General features: G+C 55.3%; 1 protein-coding gene and 1 non-coding gene across 3 annotated transcripts in view; both read left to right on the forward strand.

Moving 5' to 3' along the window:
• Nucleotides 1-23124, forward strand: part of mtch2 (mitochondrial carrier homolog 2) — a 93673-nt gene that overhangs the window by 64071 nt on the left and 6478 nt on the right. For both annotated transcript variants that reach the window (XM_072518766.1, XM_072518767.1), the window contains exons 10-12: nt 6299-6346; nt 7403-7470; nt 11787-11862. In XM_072518766.1, the coding sequence (XP_072374867.1) occupies nt 6299-6346; nt 7403-7470; nt 11787-11862 (192 nt within the window). The remainder of the gene's footprint in view (nt 1-6298; nt 6347-7402; nt 7471-11786; nt 11863-23124) is intronic.
• Nucleotides 16997-17128, forward strand: LOC140384968 (small Cajal body-specific RNA 14). Its single transcript, XR_011933250.1, has one exon.

The raw sequence follows: 23124 nt of genomic DNA on the forward strand, positions 1-23124 counted from the left end.
GATGAGGCAACTCCCAGTTACACCACATTTCCTTATAACCCACCGGGGTGGGGCGGCAGGAGGGAACTGAGCTGCTAGTGGCAATTGGCAAGAACCGGGCAGGATGGTTGAGGAAGCACTATAATGGGGGGGGGGGGGGGAATAGAGGAGGGGGGCGGCTCACCGAGCACTGGGGCGGGGAGTGGAGGGGTGTGGTCACAGAGCACTGGGGGGGGGGGGGGGCGGTTTGGTGGTCACCGAGCACTGGGGGGTGGGGGTGGTCACCGAGCCCTGGGGGGCGGGGTCACAGAGCACTGGGTGGGGTGGAGGGGGGGTTACCGAGCACTGGGGGTGGCAAGGGGGGGGGCGTGGGTGGAGGGAGTGGTGGTGGTGGGGGGGGGGGGGGGGAGTGGTGGTGGGGGGGGGGGGGAAGTGGTGGTGGGGGGGGGGGGGGGGGAGTGGTGGTGGGGGGGGGGGGGGGAGTGGTGGTGGGGGGGGGGGGAGTGGTGGTGGGGGGGGGGGGGAGTGGTGGTGGGGGGGGGGGAGTGGTGGTGGGGGGGGGGGGAGTGGTGGTGGGGGGGGGGGGGGAGTGGTGGTGGGGGGGGGGGGGGGGGAGTGGTGGTGGGGGGGGGGGGGGGGAGTGGTGGTGGGGGGGGGGGGGGAGTGGTGGTGGGGGGGGGGGGGGGAGTGGTGGTGGGGGGGGGGGGGAGTGGTGGTGGTGGGGGGGGGGAGTGGTGGTGGGGGGGGGGGGGGGAGTGGTGGTGGGGGGGGGGGGGGAGTGGTGGTGGTGGTGGGGGGGGGGGGGAGTGGTGGTGGTGGTGGGGGGGGGGGAGTGGTGGTGGTGGTGGGGGGGGGGGGAGTGGTGGTGGTGGTGGGGGGGGGAAGTGGTGGTGGTGGTGGGGGGGGGAAGTGGTGGGGGGGAGTGGTGGTGGTGGTGGGGGGGGGGTGGTGGGGGGGGGGGGTGGTGGGGGGGGGGGTGGTGGTGGGGGGGGGGGAGTGGTGGTGGTGGGGGGGGCGGGAGTGGTGGTGGTGGGGGGGGGGGGGGAGTGGTGGTGGTGGTGGGGGGGGGTGGTGGTGGTGGGGGGGGGAGTAGTGGTGGGGGGGGGTGGTGGTGGGGGGGGGGTGGTGGTGGGGGGGAGTGGTGGTGGTGGTGGGGGGGTGGGGAGTGGTGGTGGTGGTGGGGGGGGGGGAGTGGTGGTAGTGGGGGGGGGAGTGGTGGTAGTGGGGGGGTGTGGGGGGGGAGAGTGGTCGTGGGGGGAGTGGGGGGCAAGTGGTGGTGGGGGGGGAGAGAGTGGTGGTGGTGTGGGGGGGGGATGGTGGTGGGGGGAGTGGGGGGGGATGGTGGTGGGGGGAGTGGGGGGGTGAGTGGTGGTGGGGGGAGGAGTGGTGGTGGTGTGGGGGGGGGGAGTGGTGGTGGTGTGGGGGGGGGGTGGTGGTGGTGTTGGGGGGGGGGTTGGGGCGAGTGGTGGTGGGGGGGGTGGTGGTGGGGGGGGGAGTGGTGGTGGGGGGGGGGAGTGGTGGTGGGGGGGGGAGTGGTGGTGGTGGGGGGGGGAGTGGTGGTAGTGGGGGGGGGAGTGGTGGTAGTGGGGGGGGGAGTGGTGGTAGTGGGGGGGGGAGTGGTGGTAGTGGGGGGGTGTGGGGGGGGAGAGTGGTCGTGGGGGGAGTGGGGGGCAAGTGGTGGTGGGGGGGGAGAGAGTGGTGGTGGTGTGGGGGGGGATGGTGGTGGGGGGAGTGGGGGGGGGATGGTGGTGGGGGGAGTGGGGGGGTGAGTGGTGGTGGGGGGGAGGAGTGGTGGTGGTGTGGGGGGGGGGAGTGGTGGTGGTGTGGGGGGGGGGTGGTGGTGGTGTTGGGGGGGGTTGGGGGCGAGTGGTGGTGGGGGGGGTGGTGGTGGGGGGGGGGAGTGGTGGTGGTGGTTGGGGGGGGGGGAGTGGTGGTGGGGGGGAGGGGGGGGAGTGGTGGTGGTGGGGGGGGGAGGGGTGGTGGTGGTGGTGGGGGGGGGAGTGGTGGTGGTGGTGGGAGTGGTGGTGGTGGTTGGGGGGGGGGAGTGGTGGTGGTGGTGGTGGGGGGGGAAGTGGTGGTGGTGGTTGGGGGGGAGTGGTGGTGGTTGGGGGGGAGTGGGGGGGGGAGTGGTGGTGGTGGGGGGGGGGGGAGTGGTGGTGGTGGGGGGGGGGGAGTGATGGTGGTGGGGGGGGGGGAGAGTGATGGTGGGGGGGGGGAGTGATGGTGGGGGGGGGAGTGGGTGGTGGGGGGGGGGGAGTGATGGTGGTGGGGGGGGGAGTGGTGGTGGTGGGGGGGGGAGTGGTGGTGGTGGGGGGGGGGGTGTGGTGGTTGGGGGGGGGAGTGGTGGTGGTGGGGGGGGGGGAGAGTGGTGGTGGGGGGGGAGTGGTGGTGGTGGGGGGGGGGGGGGGGTGGTGGTGGTGGGGGGGGGAGTGGTGGTGGTGGGGGGAGTGGTGGTGGTGGGGAGGGGGGGGGAGTAGTGGTGGTGGGGGGGGGAGGGAGGGGAGTAGTGGTGGTGGGGGGGAGGGGAGTAGTGGTGGTGGGGGGGGGAGTGGTGGGGGGGGGGGGAGGAGGAGAGGGAGAGTGGGGGGGGGAGAAGAGGAGTGGGGGGGGGGAAGAGTGGGGGGGGAAGAGCGGGGGTGTTGGGGGGGGGAAGAGAGTGTGTGGTGGGGGAAGAGAGAGTGTGGGGGGGAAGAGAGTGTGGGGGGGGGGGGAATAGAGTGTGGGGGGGGGAAAGAGAGAGTGGGGGGGGAGAGAGTGAGTGTGGGGTGGGAGAGTGAGTGTGGGGGGGAGAGAGTGAGTGTGTGGGGGGGAGAGAGTGAGTGTGTGGGGGGGAGAGAGTGAGTGTGTGGGGGGAGAGAGTGAGTGTGGGGGGGGAGAGAGTGAGTGTGGGGGGGAGAGAGTGAGTGTGGGGGGGGAGAGAGTGAGTGTGGGGGGGAGAGAGTGAGTGTGGGGGGGGAGAGAGTGAGTGTGGGGGGGGAGAGAGTGAGTGTGGGGGGGGGAGAGAGTGAGTGTGGGGGGGAGAGAGTGAGTGTGGGGGGGAGAGAGTGAGTGTGGGGGGGAGAGAGTGAGTGTGGGGGGGGAGAGAGTGTGTGGGGGGGGGAGAGTGAGTGTGGGGGGGGAGAGAGTGAGTGTGGGGGGGGAGAGAGTGAGTGTGGGGGGGGGAGAGAGTGAGTGTGGGGGGGGAGAGAGTGAGTGTGGGGGGGGAGAGAGTGAGTGTGGGGGGGGAAGAGAGTGAGTGTGTGGGGGGAAGAGAGTGAGTGTGGGGGGGGAGAGTGAGTGAGTGTGTGGGGGGGGAGAGAGTGAGTGTGGGGGGGGGAGAGAGTGAGTGTGGGGGGGGAGAGAGTGAGTGTGGGGGGGGAAGTGAGTGGGGGGGGAAGAGAGTGGAAGGGGAGGGTGGGGGGGGAGAAGTGGGGGGGGAAGAGACGAGTGAGTGTGGGGGGGGAGAGAGTGAGTGTGGGGGGGGAGAGAGTGAGTGTGGGGGGGGTGAGGGGGGGGGAGAAGGGTGGGGGGGGGAGAAGGGTGGGGGGTGGGGGGGAGAGAGTGGTGGGGGGGGGAGAGAGTGGTGGGGGGGGAGGAGAGAGTGGTGGGGGGAGAGAGAGAGTGGTGGGGGGGGAGAGGGGGGGGGAGAGAGAGAGTGGTGGGGGGGGAGGAGAGAGAGTGGTGGGGGGGGGAGAGAGAGTGGTGGGGGGGGGGGAGAGAGAGTGGTGGGGGGGGAGAGAGAGTGGTGGGGGGGGAGAGAGAGTGGTGGGGGGGGAGAGAGAGAGTGGTGGGGGGGGAGAGAGAGAGTGGTGGGGGGGGGAGAGAGAGTGGTGGGGGGGGGAGAGAGAGTGGTGGGGGGGGGAGAGAGAGTGGTGGGGGGGGAGAGAGAGAGTGGTGGGGGGGAGGAGAGTGTGGGGGGGGGGAGGAGTGTGTGGGGGGGGGGAGGAGTGTGGGGGGGGGAGGAGTGTGGGGGGGGAGGAGTGTGGGGGGGAGGAGTGTGGGGGGAGGAGTGTGGGGGGAGGAGTGTGGGGGGGAGGAGTGTGGGGGGGAGGAGTGTGGGGGGAGGAGTGTGGGTGGGGGGGGGGGGGAGTGTGGGGGGGGAGGGAGTGTGGGGGGGTGGGGGAGGAAGAGGAGGGGGGGAGAAGAGGAGAGGGGGGGAAAAGGAGGGGGGAGAGGAGGAGGAGGGGGGAGAGGAGGGGGAGGAGGGAAGAGGGGGGGAAGGGGGAGGGGGGAGAGAGAGAGTTTTGGGGGGGAGGGGGGGAGAGAGAGTTTTGGGGGGGAGAGAGAGTGGTGGGGGGGGGAAGAGAGTGTGGGGGGGGGAGAGAGTGTGGGGAGGAGGGAGTGTGGGGGGGGGGAGTGTGGGGGGGGAGCGTGGGGGGGGAGTGCGGGGGGAGTGTGGGGGGGGGAGTGGTGGTGGTGTGGTGGTGGGGGGGAGAGAGTGAGTGGGGGGGGGGAGAGTGAGTGTGGGGGGTGAGAGAGTGAGTGTGGGGGGAGAGAGTGAGTGTGTGGGGGGAGAGAGTGAGTGTGTGGGGGGGAGAGAGTGAGTGTGGGGGGGAAGAGAGTGAGTGTGGGGGGGGAAAGAGAGTGAGTGTGGGGGGGAAGAGAGTGAGTGTGTGGGGGAAGAGAGTGAGTGTGGGGGGGAGAGAGTGAGTGTGGGGGGGGAGAGAGTGAGTGTTGGGGGGGGAGAGCGTGAGTGTCTGGGGGGGAGAGAGTGAGTGTGGGGGGGGAGAGAGTGAGTGTCGGGGGGGGGAGAGAGTGAGTGTGGGGGGGGGAGAGAGTGAGTGTGGGGGGGGAGAGAGTGAGTGTGGGGGGGGAAGAGAGTGAGTGTGGGGGGGGAGGGAGTGAGTGTGGGGGGGGAGGGAGATGAGTGTGGGGGGGGAGGGAGTGAGTGTGGGGGGGAGGGAGTGAGTGTGGGGGGGGAGGGAGTGAGTGTGGGGGGAGGAAGAGGGGGGAGGAAGAGAAGAGGGGGAGGGGGGGGTGGGAGGGGAGGGGGGAGGGGGGAGGGGGAGAGGGAGAGGGGGGGGAGGGAGAGGGAGGGGAGAGGGGGGGAGGGGGGAGGGAGGGGGGGGAGGGGAGAGGGGGGGAGGGGAGAGGGGGGAAGAGAGTGTGTGGTGGGGGGGGGGTTGTGGGTGGGTGGGGGGGGGGGTGTCTGGATCTGCTGTGTCAGCTCTGAGGACTGGATTCCTCGTGTTCGAATGTGGGAGAGAGGGGGGGGATTGGTGGGGGGGATGAGGGGGGGGGAGAGAAAGGGAGGGGGGGAAAGGGGGGGGAGGAAAGGGGAGGGGGTAAAGGGAGGGGGGGGGTAAAGGGAGGGGGGGGGGAAAGGGAGGGGGGGAGGAAGGGAGGGGGGGGGGAAGAAAGGGGAGGGGGGGAAAGGGGGGAGGAAAGAAAGGGGAGGGGGGGGAGAAAGGGGGGAAAAGGGGGGGGAAGAAGGGGAGGGGGAGGGGAGGGGGGGAAGAAAGGGGGGGGGAGAAAGGGGGAAAGGGGGGGGAAGAAAGGGGAGGGGAGGGGAGGGGGGGAAGAAAGGGGGGAGAAAGGGGGGGAAGAAAGGGGAGGGGGAAAGGGGGGGAGAAAGGGGGGAAAAGGGGGGGGGAGAAAGGGGGGGGAGGGGGAGAGGGGAAGGAAGGGGGGTAGGGGAAAGGGGGGGAGAGGGGGGGGGGAAGAAGGGGGGGAAGAGGAAGAGGGGGGAAGAGGGAGGGGGGGAGGGATGAGGGGGGGAGGGGAAGAGAGTGGGGGAGGGGAGAGGGTGGGGGAGGGGAGAGGGTGGGGGAGGGGAGAGGGTGGGGGAGGGGAGAGAGTGGGGGTGGGGGAGGGGAGAGAGTGGGGGTGGGGGGAGGGAGAGGGTGGGGGAGGGGAGAGAGTGGGGGTGGGGGAGGAGAGGGTGGGGAGGGGAGAGAGTGGGGGTGGGGGGAGTGGAGGGGTGTGGTCACCGAGCACTGGGCGGGGAGTGAGGGGTGTGGTCACCAAGCACTAGGTGGGGGCTGGTCACCGAGCACTTGGAGGTAGGGCGGGGGTGGTCACCGAGCACTGGGGGGGGCGGGTGGTCTCCGAGCACTGGGGGTGGGAGAGGGGGGGGTGGTGGTTGGGGGGTGGGGGGATTGGTGGGGGGTCGGGGGGATGGGGGGGGGTTGTGTGGTGGGGGGGGATGAGGGGGGGAGGGGAGAGAGTGGGGGGTGGTGGTGGGGGGAAGAGAGTGTGTGGTGGGGGGGGGGGTTGTGGGTGGGGGGGTGTCTGGATCTGCTGTGTCAGCTCTGAGGACTGGATTCCTCATGTTCGAATGTGGGATTTTGTGTTGAGTTATGAACTGTGTTTGACTGCTTTCTATTATGATGTGTTTTAGGGCTCTCAAATTGGGGAATTGAGGAGTTACTCACAAGCTGTGACTGGGGTGAGTTCTATTTAACTTGTATCTTTTTATTTATTTGCTGCAGCAATCACATACATAGCCATGAGCAATCTCCAAACTTCTCAGTTTCATTTTTTTGGAGAAAAGGCTGAGAAGGGATTTGATAGAAGTATTCAAAATGACGAGGGTTTTGGTGTTTCCACTTGTAAAGGGGTTAAGAGTCAAGACAACACTGATTTAAAGTAATTTGTAAAAGAAACAAAAGTGATGGTGAGGAACCATTTTCACAGCGAGTGGTTAGGGTTTGGACTGCACTGCCTGAGAGTGTGGTGGAGGCAGGTTTAATTGAAGCACTTACAGGGATATTAGATTGTTAGCTGAAATGTAAGAATGTTTTGGAGTCTGAAGGAAAGGCAGGGGGATGGCATGTGGTGAGTTGCTCATTCACAGCCAGTGCAGGCATAATGGGCAGCTTCCTGCACCAGAACAATTCTGAGATTCAGCACCTTGCCACTGTGTTAACACTGAGCTTAACCAATGCAGCAAGCAGCATCTGTTAGCTTTAGCGCCCCCTGCATGAATAAATCCTGGTCAAGCGTAGGATAAGTCGCCGCAGCCCCAGATAGCCATAGGCTGCTTTCCCCTTTTGAGGGGGAGAGCTGACTGGTGGTGATTTAACCTGAGGATCAGCACGCCTCGGGCAAGGAGCAAGATAATGAATAATCTGAGACAAAGACAAGGAGGTTCAGTCCAACAAAAATGCCTGCAGGTCTCGCTGAGTCCCAGCACTATTGGTTGATGGTCTGCTTGCATCGGCGGGGTTGGATAACTCTAAATCAAAGCACAGCGAGAGCTCGATCGAGATGGTTGGCAATCAACAAGGACCTGGTTTATAGGTTGACTCCAGAGTATTTAAAGCTGAGGGCAGCAAGAACCTGGGGTGTTGTGCCTGGTCTGCACCAGGAACATAACATTTAAATCAGTCTGACCCATGTGGCTGCTGCTTTATTAAAACAATCGCTGTTGAAAATAAATAAAAATCAATCGCTGTTGGTGATGAGCATTTATTCACTGCCTGCCTACTCCTTTCCTGAACAGTTCCTAGCCAGTATGCTGACCTATCCCTTTGTACTCGTCTCCAATCTGATGGCAGTCAACAACTGTGGGTGAGTCAGACTTTCAATTTGTCCTCAGTCCCCAGTGCAAAGTGAGACACAAATCCTGTGCTTTGTGTGGGTGCAAGCAGAGTCACAAGTTGTAGACAACTCAGCTGTGTCTGAATTTCTTGCTCAGAGAATCAAGGATGTTATTCTTTGGAAATGAAATGCTTTCATCACAGCCGCTTAGTGTTAACATCTAACGTCACCAGGATAGATACAGCATGGCATTAGATACAAAGTTAAAGCTCCCTCTACACTGTTCCATCAAACACTGCCCAGGACAGTTACAGCACGGATTAGATACCTATACAGCGTAAAGCTCCCTCTACACTGTCCCATTAAACACTCCCAGGACAGTTACAGCACAAGGTTAGATACAGAGTAAAGCTCCCTCTACACTGTCCCCATCAAACATTCCCAGGACAGGTACAGCACTGGATTAGGTACAGAAATGAAATGAAAATCACATATTGTCACTGTCACTGTCTCCATCAAACACTCCCAGGACAGGTACAGTATGGGGTTAGATACAGAGTAAAGCTCCCTCTACATCCAGTGTATATAGAGTTCAATGTACCCCGGAGTACTTCATCCAGTGTATAGAGCACAGTGTACCCCGGAGTACTCCATCCAGGGTGTAGAGTACAATGTGTCTCGTAGTACTCCATCCAGTGTATATAGAGTACAATGTACCCCGGAGTACTCCATCCAGGGTAATGAGTACAGTGTACCCCGGAGTACTCCATCCAGGGTATAGAGTACAATGTACCCTGGAGTACTCCATCCAGTGTATATGAAGTACAATGTACCCTGGAGTCCTCCATCCAGTGTATATAGAATACTGTGTATCCCGGAGTACTCCATCCAGTGTATATGAAGTACAATGTACCCCGGAGTACTCCATCCAGTGTATATAGAGTACAATGTACCCTGGAGTACTCCATCCAGTGTATATAGAGTACAATGTACCCTGGAGTACTCCATCCAGTGTATATAGAGTACAATGTACCCTGGAGTGCTCCATCCAGTGTATGTAGAGTACAATATATCTCGTAGTACTCCATCCAGTGTATATAGAGTACAGTATACCCCGGAGTAGTCCATCCAGGGTATAGAGGACAGCATATCCCGGAGTACTCCATCCAGTGAATATAGAGTACAATGTAGCCTGGAGTACTCCATCCAGTGTATATAGAGTACAATGTACCCTGGAGTGCTCCATCCAGTGTATATAGAGTACAGTGTATCCCGGAGTACTCCATCCAGTGTATATGGAGTACAGTGTACCCTGGAGTACTCCATCCAGTGTATATAGAGTACAATGTACCCTGGAGTACTCAATCCAGTGTATATAGGGTACAATGTACCCTGGAGTACTCCATCCAGTGTATATAGAGTACAGTGTACCCCGGAGTGCTCCATCCAGTGTATATAGAGTACAATGTACCCTTGAGTACTCCATCCAGTGTATATAGAGTACAATGTACCCTGGAGTACTCCATCCAGTGTATATAGAGTAAAATGTACCCTGGAGTACTCCATCCAGTGTATATAGAGTACAATGTACCCTGGAGTACTCCAGCCAGTGTATATAGAATACAATGTACCCTGGAGTACTCCATCCAATGTATATGAAGTACAATGTACCCCCGGAGTACTCCATCCAGCATCTATAGTGTACAATGTACCCAGGAGTAGTCCATCCAGTGTATATAGAGTACAATGTATCCCGGAGTACGCCATCCAGTGTATATGAAGTACAATGTACCCCGGAGTACTCCATCCAGTGTATATAGAGTACAATGTACCCTGGAGTACTCCATCCAGTGTATATAGAATACAATGTACCCCGGAGTACTCCATCCAGTGCATGTAGAGTACAGTGTACCCCGGAGATCTCCATCCAGTGTATATAGAGTACAGTGTATCCCGGAGTACTCCATCCAGTGTATATAGAATACAATGTACCCAGGAGTACTCCATCCAGTGTATATAGAGTACAATGTACCCTGGAGTACTCCATCCAGTGTATATAGAGTACAGTGTACCCCGGAGTACTCCATCCAATGTATATAAGCGTACAATGTACCCCGGAGTACTCCATCCAATGTATATGAAGTACAGTGTACGCCGGAGTACTCCATCCAATGTATATGAAGTACAGTGTATCCCGGAGTACTCCATCCAGTGTATATGGAGGACAATGTACCCCGGAGTACTCCATCCAGTGTATATAGAGTACAATGTACCCTGGAGTACTCAATCCAGTGTATATAGGGTGCAATGTACCCTGGAGTACTCCATCCAGTGTATATAGAGTACAGTGTACACCGGAGTGCTCCATCCAGTGTATATAGAGTAAAATGTACCCTGGAGTACTCCATCCAGTGTATATAGAGTACAATGTACCCTGGAGTACTCCAGCCAGTGTATATAGAGTACAGTGTACCCCGGAGTACTCCATCCAATGTATATGAAGTACAATGTACCCCCGAGTAGTCCATCCAGTGTATATAGAGTACAGTGTACCGCGGAGTACTCCATCCAGTGTATATAGAGTGCAATGTACCCCGGAGTACACCATCCAATGTATATGAAGTACAATGTACCCCGGAGTGGTCCATCCAGTGTATATAGAGTACAGTGTACCCCGGAGTGCTCCATCCAGTGTATATAGAGTACAATGTACCCCGGAGTACTCCATCCAGTGTATGTAGAGTACAATGTACCCCGGAGTACTTCCAGTGTATGTAGAGTACAATGTACCCCGGAGTACTCCATCCAGTGTATATAGAGTACAATGTACCCCGGAGTACCCCATCCAGTGTATATAGAGTACAATGTACCCTGGAGTACTCCATCCAATGTATATGAAGTACAATGTACCCCCGGAGTACTCCATCCAGCATCTATAGTGTACAATGTACCTTGGAGTACACCATCCAATGTATATGAAGCACAATGTACCCAGGAGTAGTCCATCCAGTGTATATAGAGTACAGTGTATCCCGGAGTAGTCCATCCAGCGTCTATAGAGTACCATGTACCCCGGAGTAGTCCATCCAGTGTATATAGAGTACAATGTATCCCGGAGTATGCCATCCAGTGTATATGAAGTACAATGTACCCCGGAGTACTCCATCCAGTGTATATAGAGTACAGTGTACCCCGGAGTACTCCATCCAGTGTATGTAGAGTACAATGTACCCTGGAGTACTCCATCCAGTGTATATAGAGTACAATGTACCCTGGAGTACTCCATCCAGTGTATATAGAGTACAATGTACCCTGGAGTACTCCATCCAGTGTATATAGAGTACAATGTACCCTGGAGTACTCCATCCAGTGTATATAGAGTACAATGTACCCTGGAGTACTCCATCCAGTGTATATAGAGTACAATGTACCCTGGAGTACTCCATCCAGTGTATATAGAGTACAATGTACCCTGGAGTACTCCATCCAGTGTATATAGAGTACAATGTACCCTGGAGTACTCCATCCAGTGTATATAGAGTACAATGTACCCTGGAGTACTCCAGCCAGTGTATTTAGAGTACAATGTACCCTGGAGTACTCCATCCAGTGTATATAGAGTACAATGTACCCTGGAGTACTCCATCCAATGTATATGAAGTACAATGTACCCCGGAGTACTCCATCCAGTGTATGTAGAGTACAGTGTACCCCGGAGATCTCCATCCAATGTATATAGAGTACAATGTACCCTGGAGTACTCCATCCAATGTATATGAAGTACAATGTGCCCCGGAGTACACCATCCAATGTACATGAAGCACAATGTACCCAGGAGTAGTCCATCCAGTGTATATAGAGTACAGTGTATCCCGGAGTACTCCATCCAGCATCTATAGAATACAATGTACCCTGGAGTACTCCATCCAATGTATATGAAGTACAGTGTACCCCGGAGTACTCCATCCAATGTATATAAGCGTACAATGTACTCCGGAGTACTCCATCCAATGTATATGAAGTACAGTGTACCCCGGAGTACTCCATCCAGCGTCTTTCGAGTACCATGTACCCTTGAATATCCCATCCAGTGTGTACGTGTGGCTACCGAGTCTGATGAGACAATAACAGCAGCTGTAGGTTGATGTAAGGGGTGGCATTGTAGAGTTACAGCTATCAGAGTATCAGTCCCAAAGAGTGACAGTCCTGATGTGCAGCCGGATTGAAGGGGGTCATCACCTTTTCGTAGAGCATTGTCCCTCCTGGTTCTTAGCTGCATTTCTGCAGCTTTTCCCCTGGTTGTGCGGGTTTTTGACTCTCTGTCTTATGTGTGTGTCTTTCCCTAGCCTGGTTGGTGGTCTCCCTCCCTATGCAGCTGTGTACACTTCATGGGTTGACTGCTGGCGCCAGCTGAGCAGAGAGGTGAGTAGATTCACTCGTTTGATTTGCTGGTTGTATTGGAAGTCGTATTGGTCTGTTATAACCACCCGCATTTACTGTGTGGTAGCCACCCGCACGGTGTGGTAGCCACCCGCACGGTGTGGTAGCCACCCGCACGGTGTGGTAGCCACCCGCACGGTGTGGTAGCCACCCGCACGGTGTGGTAGCCACCCGCACGGTGTGGTAGCCACCCGCACGGTGTGGTAGCCACCCGCACGGTGTTCATACAATTTACAGTGCAGAAGGAGGCCATTCGGCCCATCGAGTCTACACCGGCTCTTGGAAAGAGCACCCTACCCAAGATCAACACCTCCACCCGATCCCCATAACCCAGTAACCCCACCCAACACTAAGGGTAATTTTGAACAATTAAGGGCAATTTATCATGGCCAATCCACCTAACCTGCACATCTTTGGACTGGGGGAGGAAACCGGAGCACCCGGATGAAACCCACGCACACACGGGGAGGATGTGGAGACTCCGCACAGACAGTGACCCAAGCCGGAATCGAACCTGGGACCCTGGAGCTGTGAAGCAATTGTGCTATCCACAATGCTACCGTATGCTAACCCCACCCGCGCGGTGTGGTAACCCCTCCCGCGCGGTGTTGCATCTCCCTGGCTCATAAGTTGGCTACATTGGAAAGCAAGTGTCTTCAGCTAGAGGGTTCTGAATCTGTGGAAATCTTTGCGGCAGAAGACTGTGGAGTCCAAATCACTGAGTGTCTTTAAGACAGGGATAGTTCGATTCTTGATTAATAAGGGGATCAGAGGTTATTGGGAGAAGGCAGAAAAATGGGAAGAGAAATGTATCAACCATGATTAAATGGCAGAGTAGACTCAATAGGCTGAATGGCCTAATTTTGCTCTTATGTCTTTATGGTCTTATGGAGTGGGCCCAGCTGAATATAATAGGAATAGGAGGAGAGGAGGCCATTCAGCCCCTCGATCAGGGCTAATCTGATTGTGCTTTTAACTCCACTTTCCTGTCTCTTCCATAATCCTTCACTCCCTGGTCAATCACAAATCTGTCTAACTCAGCCTCCAATATATTCACTGAGCCAGCCTCCACTGCTCTGTGGAAGAGAATTCCAAACACTGACCACCCTCTGGGAGACCTATATTTTTAAACTGTACCCCCTGGTTCCAGCCTCCCTTACAAGAGGAAACCTCCTCTCAGCATCTACCCTGCCATGCACCCTCAGATGTTTCAATAAGATCACCTTTTTCTAAACTCCAATGAGAATAGGCCCATGCTGCTCTTGTCTTTTCTTTAAGAGAATAAACCGTTTATCGCAGGAATCAGCCTAGTGACCCTTCTCTGAAGTATACCCTGCAAGTAAGGAAACCATACACAGTACTCAGTTGTGGTCTCACTAATGCCTTGTACAGTTATAGCAAGACTTCCTATCTTTCACATTCCATCCCCTTTACAATAAAGGCCAACATCGATTTACCTTCCTAATATCGGAATACCTGCTATCGGAATACTTGGCATAGTGCCCATTTGCTGCTCTCTGTTCTCATGGGCTCAATGTGCCAACTGCCAATTCATCCCTTCTCATCCCAGTGGTTCCTCCAGAAGCCCCAACGTAATGAGCATTTCATCACCAACCTAACAAGCTGGCAAATTACAACTCTGATAAATTGACGCAGGAGAGTCTAGCCAAGGGTTGTAATTAGAGGTTTCAGCTCCGATCTAAGCTAGGCAGCGTTGGAAAATGTCTGTTTTCTGACTTTGAAAAAAAAAGTAATTGTGCTTATCAGTTAGAGTTGTGCCCGAGTTCTGTCTTCACACAAAAGAACATAACGATCGATGCTGAGTTAGGTAGTGTCTGTGACCCATTCTAACTGTGCACACTGGTTAGTTTGAAGATATAACAGCAGGGCCGAGTGGAATTGGGATCACGAGGTCAATGGGCTGAAGTGGTTAACCGAATCTTTAACTTTGTGGGGAGAGGTCCAGTGTTTGATTAGGCCTTGGGAGGAACCACGAGTTTAGTTCTGGTCACATTGTCAAGAATCAGAATGATCTAAGGTATCAAAGTGGGGAGCTATAAAGGCCCGAGAGTGGAGGAGGTGGAGAAACCTGACTGCTTTCAAGAATGTTAGCAGTTGAAGCAGATTCTTGCAATGAGCACAAATCCCCGAGTACCGCAAGATAACTGGAGAGTCCTGAGGTTTAGGAATGTGGTGTCCAGTTGTATCTGAGAGGACGAGAATTCCATGTCTTATGGGCGGCATGATAGCACAGTGGTTAGCATTGTTGCTTCACAGCGCCAAGGACCCGGGTTGGATTCCAGCTTGGGTCACTGTCTGTGCGGAGTCTGCACATACTCCCCGTGTCTGCGTGGGTTTCCTCGGGTGCTCCAGTTTCCTCCCACAAATCCCGAAAGACGTGCTATTGGATGCATTGGACATTCTGAATTCTCCCTCTGTGTACCCGAACAGGTGCCGGAGTGTGGCGACTAGGGGATTTTCACAGTAACTTCATTGCAGTGTTAATGTAAGCCTACTTGTGACACTAATAAAGATATAAAGAACTTGTGGATCAGGAAGGAACACAGAATCTGTGGATCAAGTTGGTTTTTAGCCATCGTATCTCTTTCAAGGAATGTTACAAGCATTTGGTAGACTCGGGGCTGTCCATTGGTACCAATTGGGAACATTTAGTGCTAAACCACATTCCTAATTCCACTGTACAGAATTTCAGAATACTGTGGCTCCCAACATTTCATAATTGGCATGTTTACTTCATTTAGCACATCCCGGATCGGGGGGGGGGGGGGGGGGGGGCGGTCTTTGTTTCCTCTCTGTATGATTAGATGGGGACTTAAGCTGTGAGGAGGATTTCCCTTTGCAGACTCTTCACGTCCCTCTCACAGCTTAACTCACCCAACCTTTCACCATCTGCCAACTTCAATACATTATACTAGCTTGATGATGAATTTTTAATAGCGGAGGCCAAGTACTGGACCTTGCAACGCTCCACTATTAACACTGCCATCCTGAGAATGGACTGTTTTTTCCTGTTCTCTACCCTTTATCCAAGTTTCAATCAGTTCCGTGATACTAACTCCAATCTCATGAGCCCTATGTTTGTGTTACTCCTTGACACCTTGCCTTTTCAAAATCCAACCTCCTACATCGATTGGTTCACCCTTGTCTACTTTGCTAGTTACACTCTCAAAAGAATTACTCCTCCAACACGGTGGCACAGTGGTTAGCTCTGCTGCCTCAGCGCCAGGGACCCGTGTTCAGTTCCGGCCTTGGGTGACTGTGTGTGGAGTTTGTACTTTCTCCCGTGTCTCTGTGGTTTCCTGCAGATGCTCCGGTTTCCTTCCAGTCCAAAGATGTGCAAGTTAGGTGGATTGGCCATGCTAAATTGCCCCCTTGTGTCCAAAGGTCTAGGTGGGGTTACTGGGTTATGGGGATAGGCATGGGCCGAGGGAGGGTGCTCTTTCGGAGCATTGGTGCAGACTCTAGGCAAAATGGCCTCCTTCTGCACTGTAGGGATTCTGATTCTCTTCATAATACCTTTTTGCTTAATTGTATTGTGATGATTTTTTTCCCTCCCCAAGTGTCTGTTTGCACGTTGTCAGATTCCCTGTGACTGGTGTCTGACACTGGTCTTTGACACTCTCTTAAACTGCAGGATTATATTTCCTTTTGTCCATGTACCAATATTTCTCTTTGTACTTGGCTGTTACATTTCAATGGTCTGTACACAAAACCCTAAATATTCCCCCCAGCTTTTCACCGTTTAAAATACAAACTTGCATCTAACTTTCTTTGCTGCAAAATAGATGATCTCCCAATTGTTTGTGTTGAACTTTGTCTGCCACAGTCTTGTCCATTCAATCAATCCATAACTGTAATTTAAAGCTCCTCAACACCCTCCTGATCATGTAACTGAGGTCTGTCATTGACAGATTTGGATATCTAGCTCTCCATTGTTTTATGAGTTGTGTATCTTCAGGGCAGAACTGCACAGATTTTTGAACTATAGGGGAATCGAGGGTCATGGAGAATAGGCAGGAAAGTGAAGCTGGGGGGTAAGTTCTGAATGGCTGTGATCTTATTGGATGGTGCAGCTGACTCGAGAGGGGGTTTTCACAGTAACTTCATTGCAGTGTTAATGATTATTATTCCTATTTCCTATCATCTTGTATCTAAGTTATTAATAAACACTGAATAGTTGAGGCCCCAGCACAGATCATTGTGGGACACCAATTATCATTTCCTTGGATTATCCCTACTCTGGGAGTTTGGTTAGGCAAGAGAAGACACATGGGTAATAATTTCCCATCAATCCTGTGAGCTTTAAATTCAGCTCACAAGTCTTTTATGTGGAACTTTATTTAATGCCTTCTAGAAATCCATAGAACAATAATAATCTTTATTGTCGCAAATAGGCTTACATTAACACTAAAATTAAGTTACTGTGAAAATCCCCTCGTCGCCACACACTGGCACCTGTTCAGGCACACAGAGGGAGAATTCAGAATGTCCAAATTACCTAACGGCATGTCTTTTGGGACTTATGGGAGGAAACCGGAACCTGGAGGAAACCCGGGGAGACACGGGGGGAACGTGCAGACTCCGCACATTCAGTGACCCAAGCTGGGAATCGAACCTGGGACCCTGGCGCTGTGAAGCAACAGTGCTAACCACTGTGCTGCAGCTGTCCCCATTAGCTATCATAAAAGCATTACAGGACACAAATTGAAGATTTTGAGCAAGATATACAGGGGAATGTCAGGAAGAAATTTTACACAGTGAGTGGTAATGATCTGGAACTCAATCCGTACACTGAAAGGCCAATAATATCCATGTCCTGAGAATCAAGTGACGATGTAAGATTTTGATGTGATATTTGATTCAAGTGTCCTGTCTGCAAATCCTCTTCTACTATACAATTGTGGATCCGAACATCCACTTGCTCTCCATCGCCATTACTCACACTGCGCATGCTTCAGAAACTACACCCATGGGTATTTCTCTGTCTTCCACTTTAGTTACTGCCTCAATGTATGATTTGGCTTGTTCAAACTGACCAGCTAAGTTAGAGACATGTGTGAATGAGGCTATGACCTGCTCTTCTCTGCATCTCAATGTGGTTGTTCCTCAATTGCTGCATCATCTAGTTAATATGGTGTAGCTGGAAAATACCACACACATTAAAGATGGTTCCCACCGACGAGCCCTCTGGAGTTGCCAGGGTTTCTGTGCGATGGTTCCCAACATCTCTTCTCAAGGCAAAGTGGTTAGCACTGCTGCCTCACAGTGCCAGGGACCCAGGTTCGATTCCGCCATTGGGTCACTGTGTGGAGTTTGCATGTTCTCCCCATGTTGCGTGGGCGTCCTCCGGGGGTTTCCTCTGGATGCTACGGTTTCCTCCCACAGTTCAACAGTGTGCAGGTTAGGTGGATTGGCCATGATAAAATTGTCCTTCGTGTCTAGGGATGTGCAGGTAGGTGGGATTATGGGGTTAGGGCAGAGGAGTGGGCTTGGGTAGGGTGCTCGTTCAGAGAGTCAGCGCAGACTTGATGGGCTGAATAGCCTCCTGCACTGTCGGGATTCTATGAAACCACTCTGCTCCAGGACTGGGGAATGCTGCAGGTGGATGGTGTTTGTGACAGCAAGCAAGACGAGGCTTTACACCTCCGAACAGTTTAAGAAACATTGGAAGCGGCGTTAAACCATTTAGCTCCTCACACCTATTCCACCCTTCAGTTGGATGATGGCTAATCTGTACAACTCCATCTACCCACCTTGGTTCTGTGACACTCTATATTCTTTTTTTTAAAATATGTTTATTCACATTTTTTCCAACAAAATGTTTTAACGAACAAACTCCTCTCTCTCTTTCCCCCCCCCCCAAAAAAAAACTAAAAGAAAAAAGAACACACACCACAATCAAAAATAATAAACTACTTGTACATTGGGTTTCTCCCGCATATATTAGCCTCCCCATATGACATTCAAAAGTACCCTTGAGGAGACCCCCTCCCTGTTGCTGCTGACCTCCTCCTAGCGCTCCGCAAGATAGTCTAGGAACGGTTGCTACCGCCTGAAGAACCACTGCACAGACCCTCTCAAGGCAAACTTTATCCTCTCCAGCTTAATGAACCCTGGCATGTCATTTATCCAGGCTTCCACACTGGGGGGCTTCGCATCTTTCCATAATAGCAAGATCCTCCGCCGGGCTACCAGGGACGCAAAGGCCAGAATACCGGACTCTTTCGCCTCCTGCACTCTCGGTTCGTCCGTTACCTCAAATAATGCCAAGCCCCAACTCGGCTTGACCTGGACTTTCACCACCTTGGACATAGTCTTCGCGAAACACCTCCAGAACCCATCCAGTGACGGGCACGACCGGAACATGTGGACGTGATTCGCCGGGCTTCCCGAGCACCTTCCGCATCTGTCCTCCACCCCAAAGAACCTACTCAACCTCACCCCTGTCATATGCGCTCTGTGAGTAACCTTAAATTGTATTAGGCTGAGCCTGGCGCAAGAGAAAGAGGAGTTAACCCTACTCGGGGCATCAGCCCACAGACCCTCATCTATCTCCTCCCCAAGCTCCTCCTCCCACTTGCCCTTTAGCTCCTCTACCGAAACCACCTCTTCTTCTTTCATCTCTTGATAGATCGCCGAAACCTTGTCTTCTCCAACCCATACACCCGAAATCACCCTGTCCTGAATCCCCTGTGCCAGGAGCAACGGGAATTCCCTCACCTGCCACCTCACAAAACGCCCTCACTTGCATATACCTGAACGCATTTCCCGGGGGTAACCCAAACTTCTCCTCCAGCGCCCCTAGGCTCGCAAACGTCCCATCTATAAACAGGTCCCCCATTCTTCTGATCCCTGCCCGATGCCAGCTCCGAAGCCCCCCATCCATCCTTCCCGGGACAAACCGATGGTTCTCTCTAATCGGGGACCAAACCGAGGCTCCCATCTCGCCCCTATGCCGTCTCCACTGCCGCCAGATCTTCAACGTTGCTGCCACCACCGGACTCGTGGTGTACCTTGTCGGCGAGAGCGGCAGCGGTGCCGTCACCAGCGCCCTCAGGCTCATGCCCCTGCAAGACGCCATGTCCAACCTCTTCCACGCTGCCCCCTCTCCCTCTTATTACCCACTTACGGATCAGCGCCACGTCGGCTACCCAATAGTAGCCGCACAGATTCGGCAGCGCCAGCCCTCCCTGCACCCTCTTTACCCTCTGGGTCTTATTTGCCCACACGAAACCCATGATGCTCCTCCCTACCTGTTTAAAAAAGGCATTGGTAATCATAATGGGAAGGCACTGGAACACAAAGAGAAACCTCGGGAGGACCATCATTTTAACCGACTGTACCCTGCCCGCTAGCGAGAGTGGCAGCACATCTCATCTTTTGAAATCCTACTCCATCTGCTCCACCAACCGCGTCAAATTGAGCTTGTGCAGGGCCCCCCAGCTCCCAGCCACCTGGATCCCCAAGTACCGAAAGTTCCTTTCCGCCCTCTTCAATGGTAGGTCGTCTATCCCCCTTCCCTGGTCCCCTGGATGCACCACAAAGAGCTCACCTTTCCCTACGTTGAGCTTATAGCCCGAGAAGTCCCCAAAGTCCCTGAGGATCCGCATGATCTCCACCATCCCCTCCACTGGATCTGCCCCATACAGCAACAGGTCGTCCGCATACAGCGACACCCGATGTTCCTCTCCCCCTCGGACCAACCCCCTCCATTTCCTGGACTCCCTTAGTGCCATGGCCAAAGGCTCAATTGCCAATGCAAACAACAAGGGGGACAGGGGGCACCCCTGCCTCGTCCCTTGGTACAGCCGAAAGTGCTCCGACCTCCGCCGATTCGTAGCCACACTCTCCACCGGGGCTCTATATAGGAGCCTGACCCAACTGATAAACCCTCCCCGAACCCAAACCTCCGCAACACTTCCCAAAGATACTCCCACTCCACCCGGTTGAAGGCCTTCTCCGCGTCCATAGCTGCCACTACCTCCGCCTCTCCCTCCACCGATGGCATCATAATCACGTTGAGGAGCCTCCGCACATTCGTGTTTAGCTGCCTGCCCTTTACAAATCCCGTCTGGTCCTCATGAATCACCCCAGGGACGCAGTCCTCAATTCTCGCAGCCAGCACTATTGCCAGCAACTTAGCATCCACATTGAGGAGCGAGATCGGTCTATACGACCCACATTGCAGTGGGTCCTTCTCCCGCTTCAGAATCAGCGAGATCAGCGCCCCGGACATTGTCGGGGGCAGGGTCCCCCTCTCCCTTGCCTCGTTGAAAGTCCTCACTAACATCGGGCCTAGCAGGTCCACATATTTCCTATAAAACTCGACCGGGAACCCATCTGGCCCCTGGGCCTTCCCCGCCTGCATGTTCCCCAATCCTTTAACCAGCTCCTCCAACCCAATTGGCGCCCCCAAACCAGCCACCTCCTGCTCCTCCACCCTCGGGAACCTCAGTTGATCCAAAAATCGTCGCATCCCCTCTTCCCCCGCTGGGGGCTCAGACCTGTACAGCTCCTCATAGAAGTCCTTAAATACCTCATTTACTCTCACCGCACTCCGCACCGTATTCCCCATGCTATCCTTAACTCCACCTATCTCCCTCGCTGCCACCCTCTGACGGAGCTGTTGTGCCAGCATCCGGCTCGTCTTCTCCCCATACTCGTACGTCACCCCCTGTGCTTTCCTCCACTGTGCCTCTGCTTTCCCTGTGGTCAATAGGTCAAACTCCATCTGGAGGCTTCGCTGCTCCCTAAGTAGTCCCTCCTTGGGGGCCTCTGCATATCTCCTGTCCACCCTTAAGATCTCCCCCACCAACCTCTCCCTCTCCCTGCCCTCTCTCTTCCTGTGGGCCCTAATGGAGATTAACTCTCCCCTGATCAACGCCTCCCAGACTACCCCCACCTGCACCTCTCCGTTGTCATTGGCCTCCAAGTATGTCTCAATGCACTCCCACACACCACCTCATCCGCCAGTAATCCCACATCAATGCGCCACAGTGGGTGCTGGTCCCTCTCCTCTCCTAACTCCAGCTCCACCCAGTGCGGGGCATGGTCTGAGATGGCTATGGCCGAATACTCCGTTCCTTCCACTTTCGGGATTAGCGCCCTACTCAAAACAAAAATCTATCCGGGAGTAGGCTCTATGTACATGGGAAAAGAATGAGAATTCCCTGGCCAGGGGCCTAGCAAATCTCCATGGATCCACTCCCCCCATCTGGTCCATAAACCCCCTAAGCACCTTGGCCGCAGCCGGCCTCTTCCCCGTCTTGGATCTGGAGCGATCTAATGCTGGATCCAGCACCGTGTTGAAATCTCCCCCCATTATCAAGCTTCCTGCCTCCAGGTCCAGAATCCGACCCAGCATGCGCTTCATAAATCCGGCATCATCCCAGTTCGGGGCGTATACGTTTACCAGTACCACCCACACCCCCTGCAACCTACCGCTCACCATCACGTATCGACCTCCATTATCCACTACAATATTCTTGGCCTCAAACGACACCCGCTTCCCCACCAGTATTGCAGCCCCTCTGTTCTTCGCATCCAGCCCCGAATGGAATACCTGTCCTACCCATCCCTTTCTCAACCTGACCTGGTCTGCCACCTTCAAATGTGTCTCCTGAAGCATGACCACGTCTGCCTTCAGTCCCTTTAAGTGCGCGAACACTCGGGCCCTCTTAACCGGCCCATTCAGGCCCCTCACATTCCAAGTTATCAGCCGGATTGGGGGGGCTTCTCACCCCCCCTTCCCTGCCAACTAGCCACTAGCCATCTCCTTTTCTAGGCCAGTCACGTGCCCGCGCCTCCCGCACCCTCCAGTCCCCCAGTCGGCAGACCCCCACCCCGACCACCTCTCCTATTTCCAGTTCCCCATTGGCCAATGCAGCAGCAACCCTATACGCCCCCCCCCTCCCCCCGCTAGATCCATATCTAGCTCTTTTGCTCCCCCCATAACACTCCCGTAAGTCAGCTGACTCCTGCTGACCCCGGCCTCTCCCGCCTTCCCATCGACCCCCCCCCAGTGTGGGAATCCCCCCTCCCCCTCCTCCCTAGCAGTCAGTGTGCGCTCCTCCGACCCCCACCGCTGTCCTTCCCTAGCGCGGGAAAAAGCCCGCGCTTTCCTGAGCTGGCACCGCCCCCTCTGGCGCAGCTCCTTTTGCGGCCTTATCTCAATTCCCCCATCCCCGGGCCTCCCCTCCCTCCAACACCGCCGCCCACTCTCTCCCACAGTCTCCCCATCAAATCCCTTCACCCATCCCCATCCAGCACCCAACCAAGGGAACATTCCCTACACTTAGTTAAAACCATATATACAGCAGACATCCCCCCCCCCCACAACCACAGACCCTCAATTTGAGTCCAACTTTTCAGTCTGTATAAAGGTCCAAGCCTCCTCAGGCGTTTCAAAATAGTGGTGCTGATCTTGGAATGTGACCCACAATCGCGCTGGCTGCAGCATTCCGAACCTCACCCCTTTGCGATGGAGCACCGCCTTGGCCCGATTAAAGCCTGCTTTCTTCTTGGCCACCTCTGCACTCCAGTCCTGGTAGATTCGGATCTCCGTGTTCTCCCACCTGCTGCTCCGCTCTTTCTCAAGACGCACTCTCTATCCATAAAGCGGTGAAACCTCACCACTACAGCCCTTGGCGGCTCGTTGGCCTTGGGTCTCCTTGCCAGGACCCGATGAGCCCCATCTAGCTCCAGGGGGCTCGGGAAGGCTCCCGCACCCATCAGCGAATTGAGCATCGTGCTCACATATGCTCCGGTATCGGGCCCCTCAACTCCTTCAGGAAGACCCAGAATCCAAAGATTCTTCCTCCTCGACCTATTCTCCAGGTCCTCAAATCTTTCCGCCCACCTCTTATGCAGCGCCTTGTGTGCCTCCACCTTCACCGCCAGGCCCAAGATCTCATCCTCGTTCTCCGAGGCTTTCTGCCGCACCTCCCGGATCGCCGCCCTCTGGGTCTCCACTAGCTTCTCAATCGCCGCCTTCATTGGCGCCAGCATTTCTGTCTTCAGCTCCTCAAAGCAGCGTTTAAGAAACTCCTGCTGCTCCTGCGACCACTGCGCCCACGCTGCTTGGTCTCCACCCGCCGCCATCTTGCTTTTTCCCCCTCTCACTTTTCGCTGCTCCAAGATCCCTTTTTTCACTGCTCAACTCCTGGTCCAATCCATATACTGTCGGGGAGGGACCTTGCTGTCACCTTCCCACACTGGAAGCCG

The sequence above is a fragment of the Scyliorhinus torazame genome, chromosome 10 (assembly GCF_047496885.1).
Source record: "Scyliorhinus torazame isolate Kashiwa2021f chromosome 10, sScyTor2.1, whole genome shotgun sequence".
Classification (NCBI taxonomy): domain Eukaryota; kingdom Metazoa; phylum Chordata; class Chondrichthyes; order Carcharhiniformes; family Scyliorhinidae; genus Scyliorhinus; species Scyliorhinus torazame.